The sequence below is a fragment of the Leuresthes tenuis genome, unplaced genomic scaffold, assembly GCF_036924035.1.
Source record: "Leuresthes tenuis unplaced genomic scaffold, fLeuTen1.0.hap1 SCAF_14, whole genome shotgun sequence".
Classification (NCBI taxonomy): Eukaryota; Metazoa; Chordata; class Actinopteri; order Atheriniformes; family Atherinopsidae; genus Leuresthes; species Leuresthes tenuis.
This window is the reverse complement of record NW_027325368.1, coordinates 11,265,702-11,282,795: the sequence shown is the minus strand read 5'-3', so window position 1 is coordinate 11,282,795 and position 17,094 is coordinate 11,265,702. Positions and strand designations below refer to the sequence as shown.

The 17,094-nt window shown below is 37.2% G+C and overlaps 1 protein-coding gene across 1 annotated transcript; it reads right to left on the bottom strand.

Annotated features, from left to right (window-relative positions):
- Window positions 1-2,028: 2,028 nt before the first annotated feature.
- kiss1ra (KISS1 receptor a) lies at window positions 2,029-17,094 on the bottom strand. The gene is made up of 5 exons (XM_072364393.1): window positions 15,727-17,094; window positions 11,661-11,785; window positions 4,775-4,910; window positions 4,438-4,676; window positions 2,029-3,003 (listed from the first exon to the last, which is right to left on the bottom strand). Exons 1-5 carry the CDS (start codon window positions 15,977-15,979, stop codon window positions 2,620-2,622), a joined length of 1,137 nt encoding a protein of 378 aa, XP_072220494.1. The 5' UTR covers window positions 15,980-17,094; the 3' UTR covers window positions 2,029-2,619.

Below are 17,094 nucleotides of genomic sequence, written 5' to 3'. Positions count from 1 at the left end.
TCCTTTAGGCCAGAAAAAAGCATTGACTCCTGAAAGGCTTGAGTTTGCGCAACCTGCTCTAATATGATAATTAAGTGATGCAAGAGCTGCCCTTTGTGCAGAGGCTGAATGAATCTCACTAAATTTGTCAAAGACCCAAAAAAATAAAATAACATCAAGAGAAATAGCTGTTTTGAGTACAAATAATCAGTGCCTATTACTGAAGATGTTTGATTGCGTCATCTTCAGTTCAGCTAAATGTTAAGAACTTGTTATTATCCGCCACATTTAATTATGAGAGCTAAAAGGACTATGGTTTTCCCTTCTAAACACTTCTGTGTTTAGAACTGTTTTTAGGGGTCCTAATTGGAGTTCTGATTTTCAATGTCACTGTGTGAGGTGAATGGAAAAGGACTCCATCGAGACAGAGGCTGTCTGATAGGCTGCTATATTTTTTCTATTGCCAGACAGCTTCTCTCTTTAAATTGCACTCTGGCAGCAGGGCACTGGCAATTCGAGTTGCCTCATCTAGTTCAGTTTGTCCGACAAGATCACACAAAGGTGTTTCTCACACGTGACATTGCAACTGATTTCCATAATCACCTGGATGAACTGGGTGATACAGGTCTGTGTACTTGCATGCATTTTTCTACAGCGTTTTTTTTTTCTTTTTGTGCCCAAGTGTTCGAGAAAGGTTTGTGCATGTGTGACAAAAGAAAGGCAAACACTGCCTATGCTTCACTGGTTGTAAACCCTGCCTCAGCCTGCTTTCACTCATCACATTTGACAGAAAGAGAAACTCATTCAGCTGGATGCTGACTTTTGTTGGATTCTGAACAATTAGCAACCCTGCTCTCAGCGGTCCAGAGCTGGGGAAATGCAGGAAAAATATATTCATTAATTACATTGCATTCGTAATGATCTTCCAGTCTTGGGTAAAGGTATTTAAATAGAAGCAACCTCCATGGAAAAATATACAACTGATGGGCTGCTATATGAGACTATTTTAATTTGCACTTGAACAGAAAAGCAGGAGTGACTTTATCTCATAGATCCACCTGACAAAAAAGGGCCACAGACTCGGGCTGTAGTTTTAAAAGAATAGTTTGGTATTATAAGAAACTTGCCATTTCTCCAGAGAACAGACGAGAATCAAGATAGCTGTATTATGAGACTGGTAGCTATTTGGAGTTTAAAAGAGTTTAAACTACGTCAGTTCAATGTATTGTTATGAAACTTGACAATATATGCATTATTTGTGCAACTGCCCTTTAAACGTTGGAAATGTATAGTTCTAGTAAGAGGATAACAATGATAACAATGAATACATATTTCATGAGTAATTTGTACATACAAAACGACAGCCAGCTGACAAATGACTGCTCACAAAATGCAGAAGCAGAATGAAAGAACCAGCTTTGCTTTGACTCTGCATCGTAATAAAAAAACAATTTTCTGAAAAGTTCAAAACGCTAACAAAAGCTTAATTCTGTCATTTGTAAATTTGATTTATTTAGCAGACACAAATAGACAGAGAAAGATTCTGTTTCTTTCGCTCTATTGTGACAGAAAACGTAAGCAAATTTAGGTTTTGATGACATCAACCCAGCTAAAAAAGTCTTAACTGACTGCAGGTAAAACACTGACTACTCATAAGTACTTCATCCCACCTAATTTTTGTAGTTAATTCATTTCCCATACTCTCTTGAGGTCATGCATGGCTAGAGGCAGGGGAACTCCCTGCACAGGTCTCATGTCTATCAGAAACGACTGACTGAGTTTTAAATGTTCATGTTAATCTTTTATATGTACTCCAACTATTTAACAAACTGGATTTTGTATTCTACCTCCAAGAAAGCAAATAAGCACATATTGAAATATTACTTAAAATCTTTAAGAAACCGCCTCTTAGCTACAGAGACTAGTTAAATTTTTCTCTTTTCATCAAGTGAATCAAGTGAACATATATGTCAACCATGTATGGTAAAGAAAAAAGCAGACAACAGAGAAATAGATTAAATAATTTACTCAAAATGAACATTCCTTATTTCTCAAACATCATATTTTCATATGTCTCATCACCAGATACAGACCCTGTCATACTTAATCATCAAATTTACGAATGCTGACTAAATAGGGACCTTTTTCATCATCAGATGTATAACTGTCTTCTGTTATTTGGTCGTGGTGTTTTGGCAGCTCAGTATTTGCCAACACTTCCTTTGGCAGTGAACGGGTAGCATATTGTGCAAAACCTGTTCGGTGACGTTCTGCAGTTTCCTTTTGTTTCCCCAACATCAGTTAAAGCTGCAGCAGGAAACTTGACTCGCTGTCAGTCCCAAATGGAAGTGAGATGTTCCTGTCTGACAATTAAACTGCATTATTCTTGGAGCGCAATGTCTGCTTCTCAGTGGGTTATGGGGGTGCAGATAGAAAGGAAATTCAAGCTTTACTAGAAAAAAACACAACCTGCCTGAAAACACTGAAAATGTTCTGCTTTAGTCAGACACCCACACAAAAAGTTTAGCCCAATACATAAAAGCTAAATTTATTTTAAATTAATTTCATCCATCATAATTATAATATACACAGAGCTTATTATACAGTAACCTCACTGGTCATATCTTCAATAGTCAGAAATTAATTTACCCCATTATTATTATTGTTGCCTTCCTCAGCAGCAACAAACTTGATCTCAGCGTTGGCAGTCCTTGAAGCCATGCTGCTATCCCTGACCTTGCGCTTAAACAGGAAGGGAAAGGTTTTCCTGAAAGACTTTTGAAAACTGGCTCCCATGAAGCCATAAACTATGGGGTTGACTGAGGAGTTGGCGTAGGACATGCAGTTGGCCCACGTCTTGATCTTGTATGTTGCGTAGTTGGGTCTATAATTTGGATAGAAGGATTGGAAAAGGACAAAGATCTGGATGGGACCCCAACAGATGGCAAAAAGGAGGACTATCACGACCACCATTTTGGAGACTTTGCTCCTTATGCTGATTGTTCTCTCAGAAAGGAGGTTGACCTGAGGAGATAAGAAGACTGCATTATTCACACACTTGTCATAACTGGGCTGTTTAATTTAGTCGATGACATCAAAAGGACATGTGGGTATAATATGTTTCTGTCACAGAAGTCTACTCTGTCAAAGGTTTTTTTTAAAAGCCAGCCCCTGGTGGTTTTCATTGGTATGCAGGATATATTATTTCAACAACATGAGGATAAGGATTAGTCATATTGCAGCACTCATAATTGCAAGTAGGACAAATTAACTCGTTTTATTAAATTGTTTTGTTATAACTTTTTGGTTCACAATACAAAGGGGAAACTTCAACAATTGTCATTTCTTATGAATAATCTGCCGGAGAAATCTGTTTTATATTGAAGAAAAAAAACTTTAAAAATTTTGTTTAAATAATCAAGTTTAAACCATTGTGGCTAATGAGCAACGTGAGAGCTCTTAGAAAAAGTCCTGAAGATCTGGTTGCAAAAGTGCTCATTTATTGATCTACCATTTGCAGTCGCATAGCTTTTCATTATATTGGACTCTTTTAAGTTTCACCAAGAGAAATTAATCAATTGCCTCTCATGCAGGACTCTTCATAGTTTCTGTTGATTAGGCCAGCCTAATAAGATTTATTGGCCAGTTGGTCCATCCTTTTCCTGTTCATGAGTCGCTCTGCTCTCTCCGTTGTAGCGTTACACAGACTGTGTGCTTAGATTGAGCTTCACTCTGAAGCTTCTGTCGGCAATCATCTGTGTAATACGTTTTGCAAGACTAATTGCAGAGCAGCGCTGAAAGAGTAAATAGTCTCACTCTAGAGTAAAGCAGTAATAATGAGACACATCGGGGCTTCTTCTCATGGGTCTGGTGCACTGCAGTCATTAATCAAGTAAAATATGTTTATGTTTTTCTTATCATGGCTATTTTTCTATCCAGATTCATCCCCATACAAAATCATCTAAATCAATCTCAAGCCAATTAGTTAGGAGCAAATTTTATTCAAATATATTTCTTTGATTATTTCACAAAGCAAGTTTGCAAACAACCTAAAAATAATGTAAATACTGTATAAAAGCCATGCAGTCATGCTTTCTTTGCTTTTCATAAGACAATTATTTTAGCTCTATTTGGCTTTTTTTTCACTTTTGTTAAAATAACTACATATTAGACATAATAAGAAGCCTTAACACCAAAAGAATATGCACTGAAGACCCCTTTAAAGCAGAACTACTTATTTCTCATGTTTGAGTTAGTCTGTAAGCTTTTAGATGCAACATTTTGTTTAATTGTAATAAACAGCTGTCACAGTAGCCACTCTAAAGAAAATAGCTTCAAACATGTTTTCAAAGAGAGAAGACCTTCTAGCTTTTAATTGAAATATAATTGATAGCTGTAGCTTGCAATCATATTAGGCAATTACACACAAGCATTAAACAAAACAAACCATGACCATACCTGGTAATTGTTGTCTACTGGTTCAACAGTGGGCTGGCCAACCCTTTTCACCATCAGAGTGTAGCAAAAAGAGATTGTGAGCACTGGCAGCAAGTAGGCAGCAATAAACTGGTAGAGGATGAATGCCCTCTCATGTGTTTTAGAGGGGAATCTCTCCATGCAGTATTGTCTCGGGCCGTACCAGTAACCCTCCTCTATACGTTGATACATTAGAATTGGAGTGGACAGGATGAAGGAGCCTGGGCAGAAAAATGAATATACGATTGGTTTTGATTTGTCATTATCTTGATCAGTTTAAAAGAGTTCTTGAATGCCTTTCGAGAATGATGCCACATACCAATCCAAATGCAGATGCTGACAATCATGGCTACTTTTGGAGTGCGGTGGCGGAGAGATTTCAGAGGGTAGACTGTCACATAACAGCGGTCCCCACTCATTGCAGTCAAGGTGATACAGGTGGCTTGCACCGTCACCTTAGAAAGAAAGAAAGAAAGAAAGAAAGAAAGAAAGAAAGAAAGAAAGAAAGAAAGAAAGAAAGAAAGAAAGAAAGAAAGAAAGAAAGAAAGAAAGAAGAACATATTCACAAGGTCTGCATACTTTGTCCATCAGGGTGCGCACGAATGCGTCCCTGTTTTCTACAATCTAAAACTAGTTTGCAAGAGCAAACAAGCTATGTTTTTAGATAAATGATGCGTTGCATTTTTTATCATCACAGTAGTGTTTTTCAGTTAAGATTTCAGAACATAGGTAGTGTAAAAGCCCTGAAGACGAAACAAATAAACAATAAAATTAGAGCTGCCAAGTGTTTCAGATTTTAAATCACAACTAATTACATTAAATTAATTGCATACTTTTATTATGTGTTTTCAAAATGAGTCAGAGAATTCTAAATTGTCTAAAATTACCAGGAAGACTTCCCCTTTAAGAAAGTGACCTTGTGGGAAACATGACCATGTCATTCAGAGGTTGAAAATGCATCCAGAAGGAGATGATTAGATTACTCATAATCAGCCTATCAGGGCCAGTATCAGTGTCTAGATGGGCACATATTCGAGAATAACTATTATCCACATGTTGTATCCCATATTATTTATCTTAGAAATAAAAAAATAAGACCTAACCAATAAAATGAATAAAATGATGCAGTATACAAGAAAAAAGCTTGTAATTTAGTCCAGTTTAACACCACTCACTTAAGTTTGTGTTTTTGAAATTCTTTGAGGTGGGTATTTGTCTTAATGAGGAATTAAGGAAATAGACAAATGTTATTTACATTTAAAGCCATAAGTTGAGTCTAAGATTGAAATAGTACTTAGATATCATGCTACTTCCCTTCAGAGCACATCGTGCCGGACAGTACCATAAACTAATTAGAGCGTGTTTAAGCAAAAGAATGAGCTCATTTGCAGTTGGAGGTTGGGCAATCTGGGGACCAGTGGTCTCTAGTCATCTAGAGATTTTGTTATCCTTTTTCTGTTGTTAATGAGCTTGTATGCTTTTCATCTGAACAGCCAGCAGACTGATGAAGGATGAAGAGGATTCCAAGGAAGGAAGCATTCAAAGGAAGTCAGGGAACAAGGTGGCTGCATTTGTGATAAGAATCTTCCATTAGCATATGAACAAATAATCCAATTTAATATTCTATGGGGTTCAATGATGCTTGATTCAATTAAACTTGTTTTGAAGAATGCTAGCTAATGACCAGATGTAGAATTTTCGCTGCATGTTCAGTTTTAACATAGACTTCAGACTTTGAATCAGAGATATTTTTGTAGAAAGTGCCAATTACATTTCAAGCAAGCTCTGGTTTGAAATAATGAATAGATTTGTAGTTTTACAGTCACCATGCTTTATGGCAGAACAACACCCTGAATTTGTAGTAATGAAACTCAACACTTAAAATACATAACCTCCAAGAGTCTTAATGTGCTGAATTAATGGACAAACTATTCCATATTGCCCAAAAATATATTCACCAGTGAGAAAAATGAAATGGTCAGAAGTTCCCATTATGATTCTTTCGAGATAGGCTCTAATCTTATCCATCTTTCGTCTATGCTACTGCCTCTTTGTCTTATCTGCTTCTATGAGGCCAGCACCCATTACCCTCCTGAGGTTTGAAGAATCACGTCAGAGTTTCAAAGGAAAGGATGAGAGCGGCAGAAAGGGGTCATGATTAGTTCAGTGCTGAGGCCGCTGATGAAATGTTAACACAATCCTGTATTTTAAAGGGGAACTCCGGTATTTTTAAACCTAGACCTTATTTATGGTATGAAATACGTTTATCTACTCACCGAGAACAGTTTGGTGAAAGTCAGCGTCCTTTGGAAGATATTTAGATTACTCGAGATCCGCATATATCCATATAATGGGAGAGAACAGGGCAGAGACAATAAAGCCTCTAAATAAGGCATTATCTGTCTTTATTTCACCAGTACTTTAAGACGAATGAATGAATGAACGCGTACTATTGCCCTGTTAGCTCATAGCTGCTGTGTTGTTGTTATTGGCGGTTATCGGGGGGCTTATAGAGGGCTTTCTACACACTCGTCTACTGGGATGACGTCATCGATGCGCGCTGCTGCAGCACAGCGTATTTACTCTGTGCTCTGTGACAGTCACTTAACTTCACACGTAGTTTGCTACTGATAGTTTTGTGCAACATGGCAGGATATTTATCAGATTTTGACGACGTGGACGACAACTTTGAGTAAGATGGACGTCCTCATCGGAGTGAATGAGCTGTGCTGCAGCAGCGTGCGTCGATGACGTCATCCCAGTAGACGAGTGTGCAAATGCAGGTAATATTGGCTCATATCAACATTCAGTGTCTGTCAGTTGTTGAAAGTCAAAGTTGATTAAGTATCATTAAACTAAACATATTCAGGGCTCCTCACTGTCAGTTTATATCATCTTGATGGTGAATACAATCGACTGAATGTAAAGAGAACATTCATCACAAATATCCCAATAATTTGTATTTGATCGTTTTTTTTAACTGATTAATACTACAGTATTTTTGTCCATTATGATGGCATGAAATAAATCTTGTCATTGTCTGTGAACCAGAAGCAATTTTTGAGGAAAAGGTTTGTCCTCATTTGGGGACCAGGAGGTTTATTTTATGAGATCCTGTGTATTATACATTCTATGGTGCTGGAAGATATGGCAGTTTTTATTGGAACTCTAATTACTTTTATTTATACCATGGTCTGGGTGAATACTCGATTCTGATTGGTTGGAGGGTGTAGGTTAAAAAGTGATAACAGACACCTAGGAAACCGGTCAAATTGCCTGATGACAGTTCTAAATTATTGCGCTGGCTCAAACACTAGTTGGTAACCACGGCACATTGTTGGGCATTATCCCTTACATAGCTTTCATCTGCTTCAAACCTGACAGGTAAAATCCAAAGATCATTTTCGAGGTGGTGAATCGTCTATAGATATATCCCAAACACAGATAATCCAAACATGAGGCCAACTTTACAAGTGAGGGGTTGGCAAGTTTGGAATAAAAAAACTAAATGTAAACAACACTAGCATCGGCAAGACAAAAAGCAGAAAAAGAAGATAAAAGAAAGGACAAGCAGGGGCCAAACTTTTTCTTGGAAAAAGCCAAGGAATAAAGGATAAAAAGTTGGTCATGAGGAAGCATGGACTATCTGACAGAGAAAAACAGGAACTATGGCGTATGTATAGAGTGAATGATAGCAGATTACAAGCTGATATATGGCAGGAACAGAATAGTGAGGGAAAACAAACAAAATTAACTGACTGACTATAAACATCACAGTAAAGAGCATATCAAGATACAGGCTGTTGTTTCCTCTATGGGGGGTGGTCTGCATATGAAAATGTAATTTCATAACGGACACAAATATGCTACACAATCCACTGTGGCTGTTACCTACATGGAACATTGTATCGACAGGCTGTTCTGTGCAACGATTAATAAGGCTAAGAGAAACACCTGAAAAGTCAGTGAAAAATAAACTAATCACGAAGTTATTCTCATTAATCAATAATCATAACAAGCCTGCAGACATTCACTGGTTTGCTACATTCTCATTCTACAATGTGACACAGTTGCAGCTTTAAAGTAATTTATTCACATGTTGCCTAAAGCAGACAGTGCACTTCACCAACTGTTCACCTTTGCTTATGTTTGTTGAACTGTGGAGACCTTTAAACACTACTCAGACTGTAAGCCCTTATTTCCTTAAAAACATGAGAGACTAAGGCTAAAAGAGGAGTCACATCTCCTGTCTCATCATAATCGTTAAAAACCTAATTACCCTTCTCTCATGTACATGCATTAAAATATAATGACAGGGCTGCTGGCAGAGAAACTCATTACAAACACTAGAAGAAGGTGCTTATATAAACAGGGAAAAACAGAAAGAACTTCCTGTTTGCCTGACGTCTCATTTCTAACAAAGTTAAAAATTAGCAATCACATAACCAAAGACTATTATATTATATTATATTATATTATATTATATTATATTATATTATATTATATTGTATTATATTATATTATATTATGTTATATTATATTATATTATATTATATTATATTATATTATATTATATTATATTATATTATATTATATTATATTATATTATATTATATTATATTATATTATATTATATTATATTATATCTTTGGCCTTGCTTCGCATGACAATTTTATTCTAAAATCCTCAATTGGCAGATGTTTTATTCAAATGCAGTGTTGCTTTTTTAAGCCTGGCAGATTTGTCTCCTCCTTTGTTATATCTTCATACTAAATGAGGTGCACTTTTGACCCATTCTCCATAAATGATAAAATAAAAAAGCAAATAGTTTCTTCAGCTCTCTTTCGTCAAATGCAGTACTTGTACGGAAAACCTTGTGTTAGCCTTTACCCAGGAGAAGAGTAAGTCTGTAGTGTTGACGGATTTCTTATTATCTAGACCTGACCTGGAAGGATCCTTCCACTTTCTCGGACCCTTTGCTGGTCCAGCCTCTCCAGGTCAGGTTTATGGGGTAGTTATTAATGGATTACTCACTTTAATGCACCTTCTAACATGCTTAACCAGTGCATATAGGGAGAAGAGGCCCAGTTGGTTATAAAACCAGCTCAGTAGGTGGATGAGTGTCAGAGGGAGAGATGCTTTCCAGTAAGTAGCATTGAAAGTAGATTATTTTCCAAAGTCTATGAATACTTCGAGTGGATAATGATGCATTATGTGCTAGCCAGTTTTTCAAACCTTGAAAATTTTAATTTAGTTTTAAAGGACATGTGTTTCTTCACCTGTGAGTGCAAATGATGTCTTTCTGCACATGAATACATGGACTCAGACCAGATATGAGATGTTCTTATTAAAAAAACAGAAGTTGTTAAACAGTCTCTTTCTTTGGAAAGAATTTCCACTGCCTTTGAAAATATGTGTTCATGGAGTTGAGGAAGCTGAGGCACACAGAAACCTTAAGCCATGGACAAACGAATGGGGCTGTAAAATTATGAATGACAAAAAAATGTTACCAGAAATGGTATGAAGTCCAGCTTAAGAGTTTGATTGCTGTAAATGTAATAACAATTAGATGGTGATTCTTATATTTACATGATGTAATATCAGTAATTCTAATGCTTAGGTAGCTTTAAAGTGGTTTAAAGTCTGTTCTCCTCTGAAGGTTGAATTATTACATCACTAAGGGGACACAGCCATCAAATGTCACACTTCCAACAGATCTTAGCCTTCTAAATTGAGACCCCCTACCATATGCAGTTAGAGCTGCAAGAGCTTCTGCTTTGAAGGAGATGACATTGTGATGTCTGAGTAAAAAAAAGCTGCATTTACATCGAATCAAACTGAGAGTTACAGTTCCTTTTTGTGTCAGGAGCAACTTCAGAATCTATAGGTGCTATTCTATATTTGATGTCATCTCTGCCATATGGATGCTTAAGCCTCAGGGGGGGGGGGTCATTATAGTTCAGTACCTACCCTCTTGCTTATTCTACCACAGCCATTGCCTTGGGTGTCTGAAAAGTAAGACACCCGCATAGTGTTCATAATATGAGTGAGCTCTGGAAAATATGCAAAGAAATAGGCACTTTCTTTATAGGCCTTTATAGGGATTGTCCTTCAAAATTTTGTCTTCACTTGGGTTTCATACAGCTCTTGTTTCCTTCTTCTTCTTCTGCTCATAGGCAGACGTGCTAAAGTTGGTCCTGTACATTCACCCACATGCGTGTTTATATTAATGTTGTAAAAGTTAATGTATCTTTAACACATTGACCCACTTTGACTGCTGTTCGATATAAGCACTTTAGAATAAGCACCATTAACACAAATTAACTGATCAGAACATTTCTGACTTTCAGTCCATTCAAACATTGCATCAACTTGGTCTTCACTTCTACTTCTGAGACAGTGACCACACTGAACAACACTAAGATGGTCACATTTCTAAGCTGCATTCCCTAAACAGCTCACAACCACATTTACCCAGAATGCCACTTTAGAGAAGAGGACGGCTCAGTTTTTATGTTGAGTATTTTTGCATTAACAAATATCTAAACTAAACCATTCTATATATTAAACATTACAATCAAACATTAGAAAATCAAGTCAATTTCCAATTTAATTGTGATTATCACAACGAACCACAAAGAAACTTATAGGTAAAATAGAGACTAGCTCAAGGTTCTATTATATCAAAGTGTCTTTAGCACAAAAGCATTGTCTTTACCCTGTGAGGGAAAAGTGTGGTAAGACAAAAGTAAAGAATTCTACAGATAAACTGAATAACACATTATAAGGATGATGACAATTTTTGTAACAGATATGAAATTTCATCTTATTAGCTAGTATGGCAAAATTTTGCTACAGAAATGAAAGCTATCTGGTTCCAAAAAGGGACTGCATGGTGAGGGGGTTCCTGATTCAAATCCCAGCTGGGGCCTTTCTGTATGGAGTTTGTATGTTCAACAAATGCTGGACTGCTGGACATATCTTGCCCAAGGACAGCTGAGATAGGCTCCAGTACACCCCGCAACTCTGAATTAAATTAAGCCAGCTCAGAAAAGCGATGAATGGTTCCAAACAGTGTGGTATACTGAACGTGAAACTCCAGGTGAACCAATAGTGGTTCAACGAGACCTCATCTGTCATGGATCACGTATATAAATTTATACTTTCTGTGAGGAGGTGATAAAAAAGCTTTATCTTTACATTACCTGCTGCAGAAAAGCAACAAATTTGCACATGAAGTTGCCAAAAATCCATCCTGGGAGGGGGTAGAGGGTGGCGGTGAAGGGAACGCAGCACACCAAGAAGATGATGTCAGTGGCAGCCAGGTTTGCTGCGCAGAGAGAAAACACTGTGATTTACAGGATGTTTTGGTGCACTGTCTACAGTGTTTAGACGTTACTGTATAAAGCTGTGGGAGGTAGAGGTCAAATGGATTACTCAATATTTGTAGAGACTGACTAGAAGGAGTATGCATCATTTTGCTACATTTTAAAAATGTGCAGGGTTAACACCACACTAGAGATAAGCAACACACTGACTAAAGAATAATAGTTTGCTTCATAAAGCCTTTGTAAAATTTACTGCTGACAAATATATTACAACATTTCTTTGAAAGTACATTTGATTGTTTTATAGCATGTGTGGTTTTTATAAGAATTCATCTTAAATGTAAGAGTATTAAATGATGAAATACAGGTCACACTAGTTGCAACCCTTTATCAAATCCAACGGTGAATTATATCGTAATATGTGAATAAATGTATGGAAACCATTGAATATATTGACAGCAATAAGTGACATTACATGCCAACTCATCTAATCCTTCCCTATTATAATATTCTCTTAAAAGAATGATAAAGTTAATGTGAAATTATTATTTTTATTTATTTATTCATGTATCACTCAAATTTGCAAAGTAAACTTTCTTATTGTTTATTTGTTTGTTAGCTTTGTTATCTATTATTCATTCATCATTCAAATCTCAAACAGTGTATCTAATAGTGGTGTGTGAGTAGGTATTCCACAGAGAAAACCTTAAAGCCATCATGGAAAAACACCCTCCTATGAGTATAATTACTATATACAGTATCATTATAGACAGCAAGTATGATCATCAAAATTCATGTATTAACGGATGGAGCAATATAACATCTTTCAATTTCTTGTGTTATATTTTTATCATAGCATTCAGCAACAGCTGTTATGTTTTAAATTGTAGGGTTTGGTGGATTTTCAGCACAAATCTCTGTCCAAGTCAGGGATTCTGTGAAAGAACAGAAAATAATAGATTTAGCTCTGAAGGACGAACTTAAAAAGATGCATCCCTGAAAGAATTTTGGAAAATTCCATCAACTTTAGAAAAGTTAAACTGAGAGGACAGAACATGAACCGAGAGGATAAGAGGAGCTGCATGACATGAACCTCCAATATCTGTACAAGCTTGCACGATTTCATGCAGGAACACCATTATTTTGGTTCAGCCTGACGTCAAGTGTTGAGAGACTGCTTCATAAGCTGAATGTGATCATTTGAAAGTAGCGATCTGCAGGTGTTTCATTTTTTATATATATATATTTCTTTTCTTTCTGAAAAATAACTGCTGATTGACTTCCAACAGAGCATTGAATTGCACACCAAGCAGAAGTTGCAACAATAACCATTGGAGTTTGGCTCTGGTTCTTCCTGATACTCATCTTTTCCCTCATGCTGACAACGAAGCCACACACCATTCCCCGTTTGTTTTAATAGCTGATCTAATCACAGTGTAGTTGCTGGACCATTATGTTGAGGTATAAGCAGATGGTGCATGCGCTAACCAAATATTGCTGAATATTAAAGTGTTTCAGTGCTGTGGCCTTGGGATATATTATCCAAGATCAAATTCTTGTCACATCCACAAGACACTATGCAAACACAGGCACACATAGTTCCTGCAATGAATCACAGAGCTTCACGGCTAAGTAAGAAAACAAATAAACTCATTTCAATGCATCTGTCTACATGTTTGTGATCTTTTTCATTTAATCTTTTTTCTTCCCTTTTTTTCCAATTGTTTAATTTGTTAGACTTAACAAGAGTAAATAAGTCATCAATGGAACAGTGACAGCCAAGAGACAACAAGAATCAATCAGCCAGGTTGCAAATGTGTTTGTCTTGACAACACACAGGAGATATGAAAAAGAACAATGATTAGTTGACTCCTTTGAGTTTTCTTGTTTTGCGTTTATTGACTGGACTTGATGGATCAATGAAAACAAAATTCACAAGGAAACAGAGTTAATCATCTGTGGTTAAGATGTGACTTAAAATGCTGTACAGCTCCATGGCAGGGGCTAAAGTTACTTCTGACATTTTTTAATTGTTTTGTTCTCATAGCATTGCTCACCTGAGCATCATCCTCAAGGACAGTTTTTGTAAATTAGCACAAACCAGTGAAGGACATTTTACACAACGAACTTCTGAGCTATGAAAATCACTTACGTGCATATATTAATAATTCTCATTGTAAGCACTCCAGGGGCTCCAAAATACCTCCAGTAGATAAATATTTGCCCATTTAAGACTTTATTTTCTAATGTTAAATGCCTTAGAAATAGTTTGCTCTCTGTTGTACTTCAGGACACAAGGGGACACTCGTCTCTTCGGCACTTGGATTGCATCTGAGTCCTGACGGGTACCTAACAGTGGCCGGTGATACTTGTGCCACGTAATAATGGTTTGTTGCTGCACTGAGCAAAGCACACGAACAGCAAATTTCCCTACGAGCTGAAATGATCTGATCTTTCACCATAGCACGATGTGATGAATACCCGCGCTGCCTGTAGACATGACATCCATCTGGGGACACAAGGCAAGATGGAGGAAAATTTTCCTTAAATTGCAATTCCTTCTTCCCCACAAGACCACTAAAGCACAGCACATTTGTGTCATAATGCAGACTGGAAAATACTCTTCATTTCCTACCTGTTTTTTCTTTTTTCCTTCTTCACTTCATCTTCCTTATATACTTCTATATGTGCAATGTACACAAATATGGAGCCTTTCTGACAACCAGCAACAAATAGACAGGCTTTAAATTAAAACTTTGTGACCAAACTTTAGGTCTAATATCTAAGTTTGAGCTTTAAATAAGAACTGGTTCTTTTTTTTGCTCTATATAATGTTATTTCGGCAATTAGTGTGATAAACCCAGCTGCAGTCCTTGCACATTTCTCTTAAGATCTGAAAAGTCCAGAATTATGCAGTGAAAGTTCATTTTCCACCTTAGATTTTTTAATGCTTGTTACAGGACAAATTCTCTTTTAATCACACTGTGTCTTCTTCTTTGTAAATTGTTTGCAATTTGCAATTCCAAATATGCTCAGTGTTTAGTGATAACACTAAATACCATGTATTTAATATGACACATTACACTGGACATGTCAGTGCATGAGTCCTTTTAATTATTATCCTTGTTAATGAGTAATTATGAAAAACAAAAATCTGTGCTGGATGGAAACCAACATTCATTAATTTTGCCAAAACTTTAAGAATTTTATTTAAATTTGTATGAAAGAAGATTTTTAACCCACATTCTTCCATTATTACTGATACAAAAAACGGAAAATATTGTTGGAGGCATGTGGAGCTCAGCAACTTGCCCAAAGACACCGTTATAAACTGGAAAAGACTGAATTAAACCAGCATTCTTCTGATTAAAGTATGACCATTATTTCTGAGTAATTGCTTCCCCATGAACATTTTTATTTTCAAACAAAACAAACATTTTCACTTCAGAAATGTTTTGTTTTGGGATCATTCAACCATGAATCCTTTGAGCACACTCTGATGAGAATTACAGTCAGGTGAGGCATGATTTTCTTGATCATTGCTTGCTTTTACAAATCAGTGATTCCCAGTTGCACACTGTAACATCACAGAAAATTCCCTAGCCAGATAATTATCAATCCTGTCTGTCCCACTAATAGCAAAAGTAAAGCCTGTAAAAAGTCTCGCATATAGCTGAGTATTAATTGGGCAAACTGACATCTAGTCAAACTACACTTAGCTTCCTCGTGAATCCATTGAGGCTCTTTTGAATCCCCTATCAACATGTAATGATGTTTTGAATGACAGATAAAAGAGACATCAAGACATGTCTGAAGCTGAGATTCATAATATACATTACGACCCACGCACTGATCTCCACATTTCCTTAGCGGTTTCTATTGCAATTTTTTTCACAAACATCTAGAAATCCAAAATCTAAAGTTGTACATTGTTTTTGCTCACCTATATAGAAGTTGGTGGCTGTCCTCATTTGTCTGTGTTTGGAAATTACATAAATAACCAGAGAGTTGCCCACAAGTCCGACCAGCATGATGAGACAGAAGAATAGAGGCACCAGCCAGGCATCAGTAAGAAAAGGATGCTGATCTCCGTCCTCTTCAATATCATCCAGATGTCGTCCATGTGAAAAGTTTGCTTCAGATCTGTTGACCCCAACCTGCTCAGTGGAGTTCCACAGCTCCTCGGAGGAGTACATTGTGTAAGGACAAAAGGGGTTGTTGTGGGGGAAATGAGAGAATAAGTGAGGACAGCAGGTTGTGTGAGAGATGGAGGCAGATATGGCAATTAGAAGAGAGCGTGTGTTGTATCCATGGACTGGGTCCAGTTTGCCCTCAGGCAAAGAAGAGGAAAGGAAGGCTGATGGTCTGAGAAGGACAAAGACACCACGGAAATATGGAGGAAAAAGGAAAAAAGTATTAAAAAAAGAAGAAGGCTGTGAGGGAAAAGAAGCGTGGCAGGGAGTAGCGCAGAGTGGAGAACGATAGCTGGTCAAGATGTGAGAAAAACTGGAATTGGGAGGGAAAAAGGAGGATAACAGTGGAAAACAGTTACAGGGAAAGTTAAATCACAAAAGAGTGGAGGAATGGAGGATACCCAAGACAAAAGGGGGTCACACACGGTGGGTAAATGCCTCCTCTTGCAGCAACAATTAATTCATTTCACAGGGGACCAAAGTAAGAGCGTAAAGAGAAAGAAATTTGATGTATTCATTTAAACAGAACATGGAAAAGTAAAAGATGATTATGAGGATAAAGAGCGTTGTTGCTTCAGAGGAAGCTGGATGAAAACTTCACACTCTTATGCTACTAAATCACCCTTCAAAGCACCAAAGCATGCTGCTGCATTTCTTTTTTTCTTTTCTTTTTACTTGCGAGATAAGCGAACCTCCAGACAGAAAGCAGAGTGTACGCTGAGAGACAGTCTTCTGTAAGCTTAGTCACAGGCAAAAAATCCACAGTTCAGCTTGTTTTCGCCTCTCTTTGTTCCACCGCTGTTCTTCCCAGTGAGATCTCAGCCTTTTTCCATTCAGGGCTTTTGCTTTGATGGAAAGGCGAGCAACTTGATAATTCAGAGAAGACGTAGGTTAGTGCAGGAGTCAAGGTTTGCTCTGCAGCCATGACAGAACTATGCCTGACAAAATGGTCCGTGCAAAAAGAAGGAAATAACCCCAACCCTCATCCATTGTTCATCCTCCGGGCAGAGCTGAGATGAATTTTGTTTGTGCTTCAGCAGAAACGGCTGAGAGTGGAGTGAAGGAGATGCTGGCGGCTTTATAGAACGAGCAAGAGCAAGGACACACAGGCGCATTAG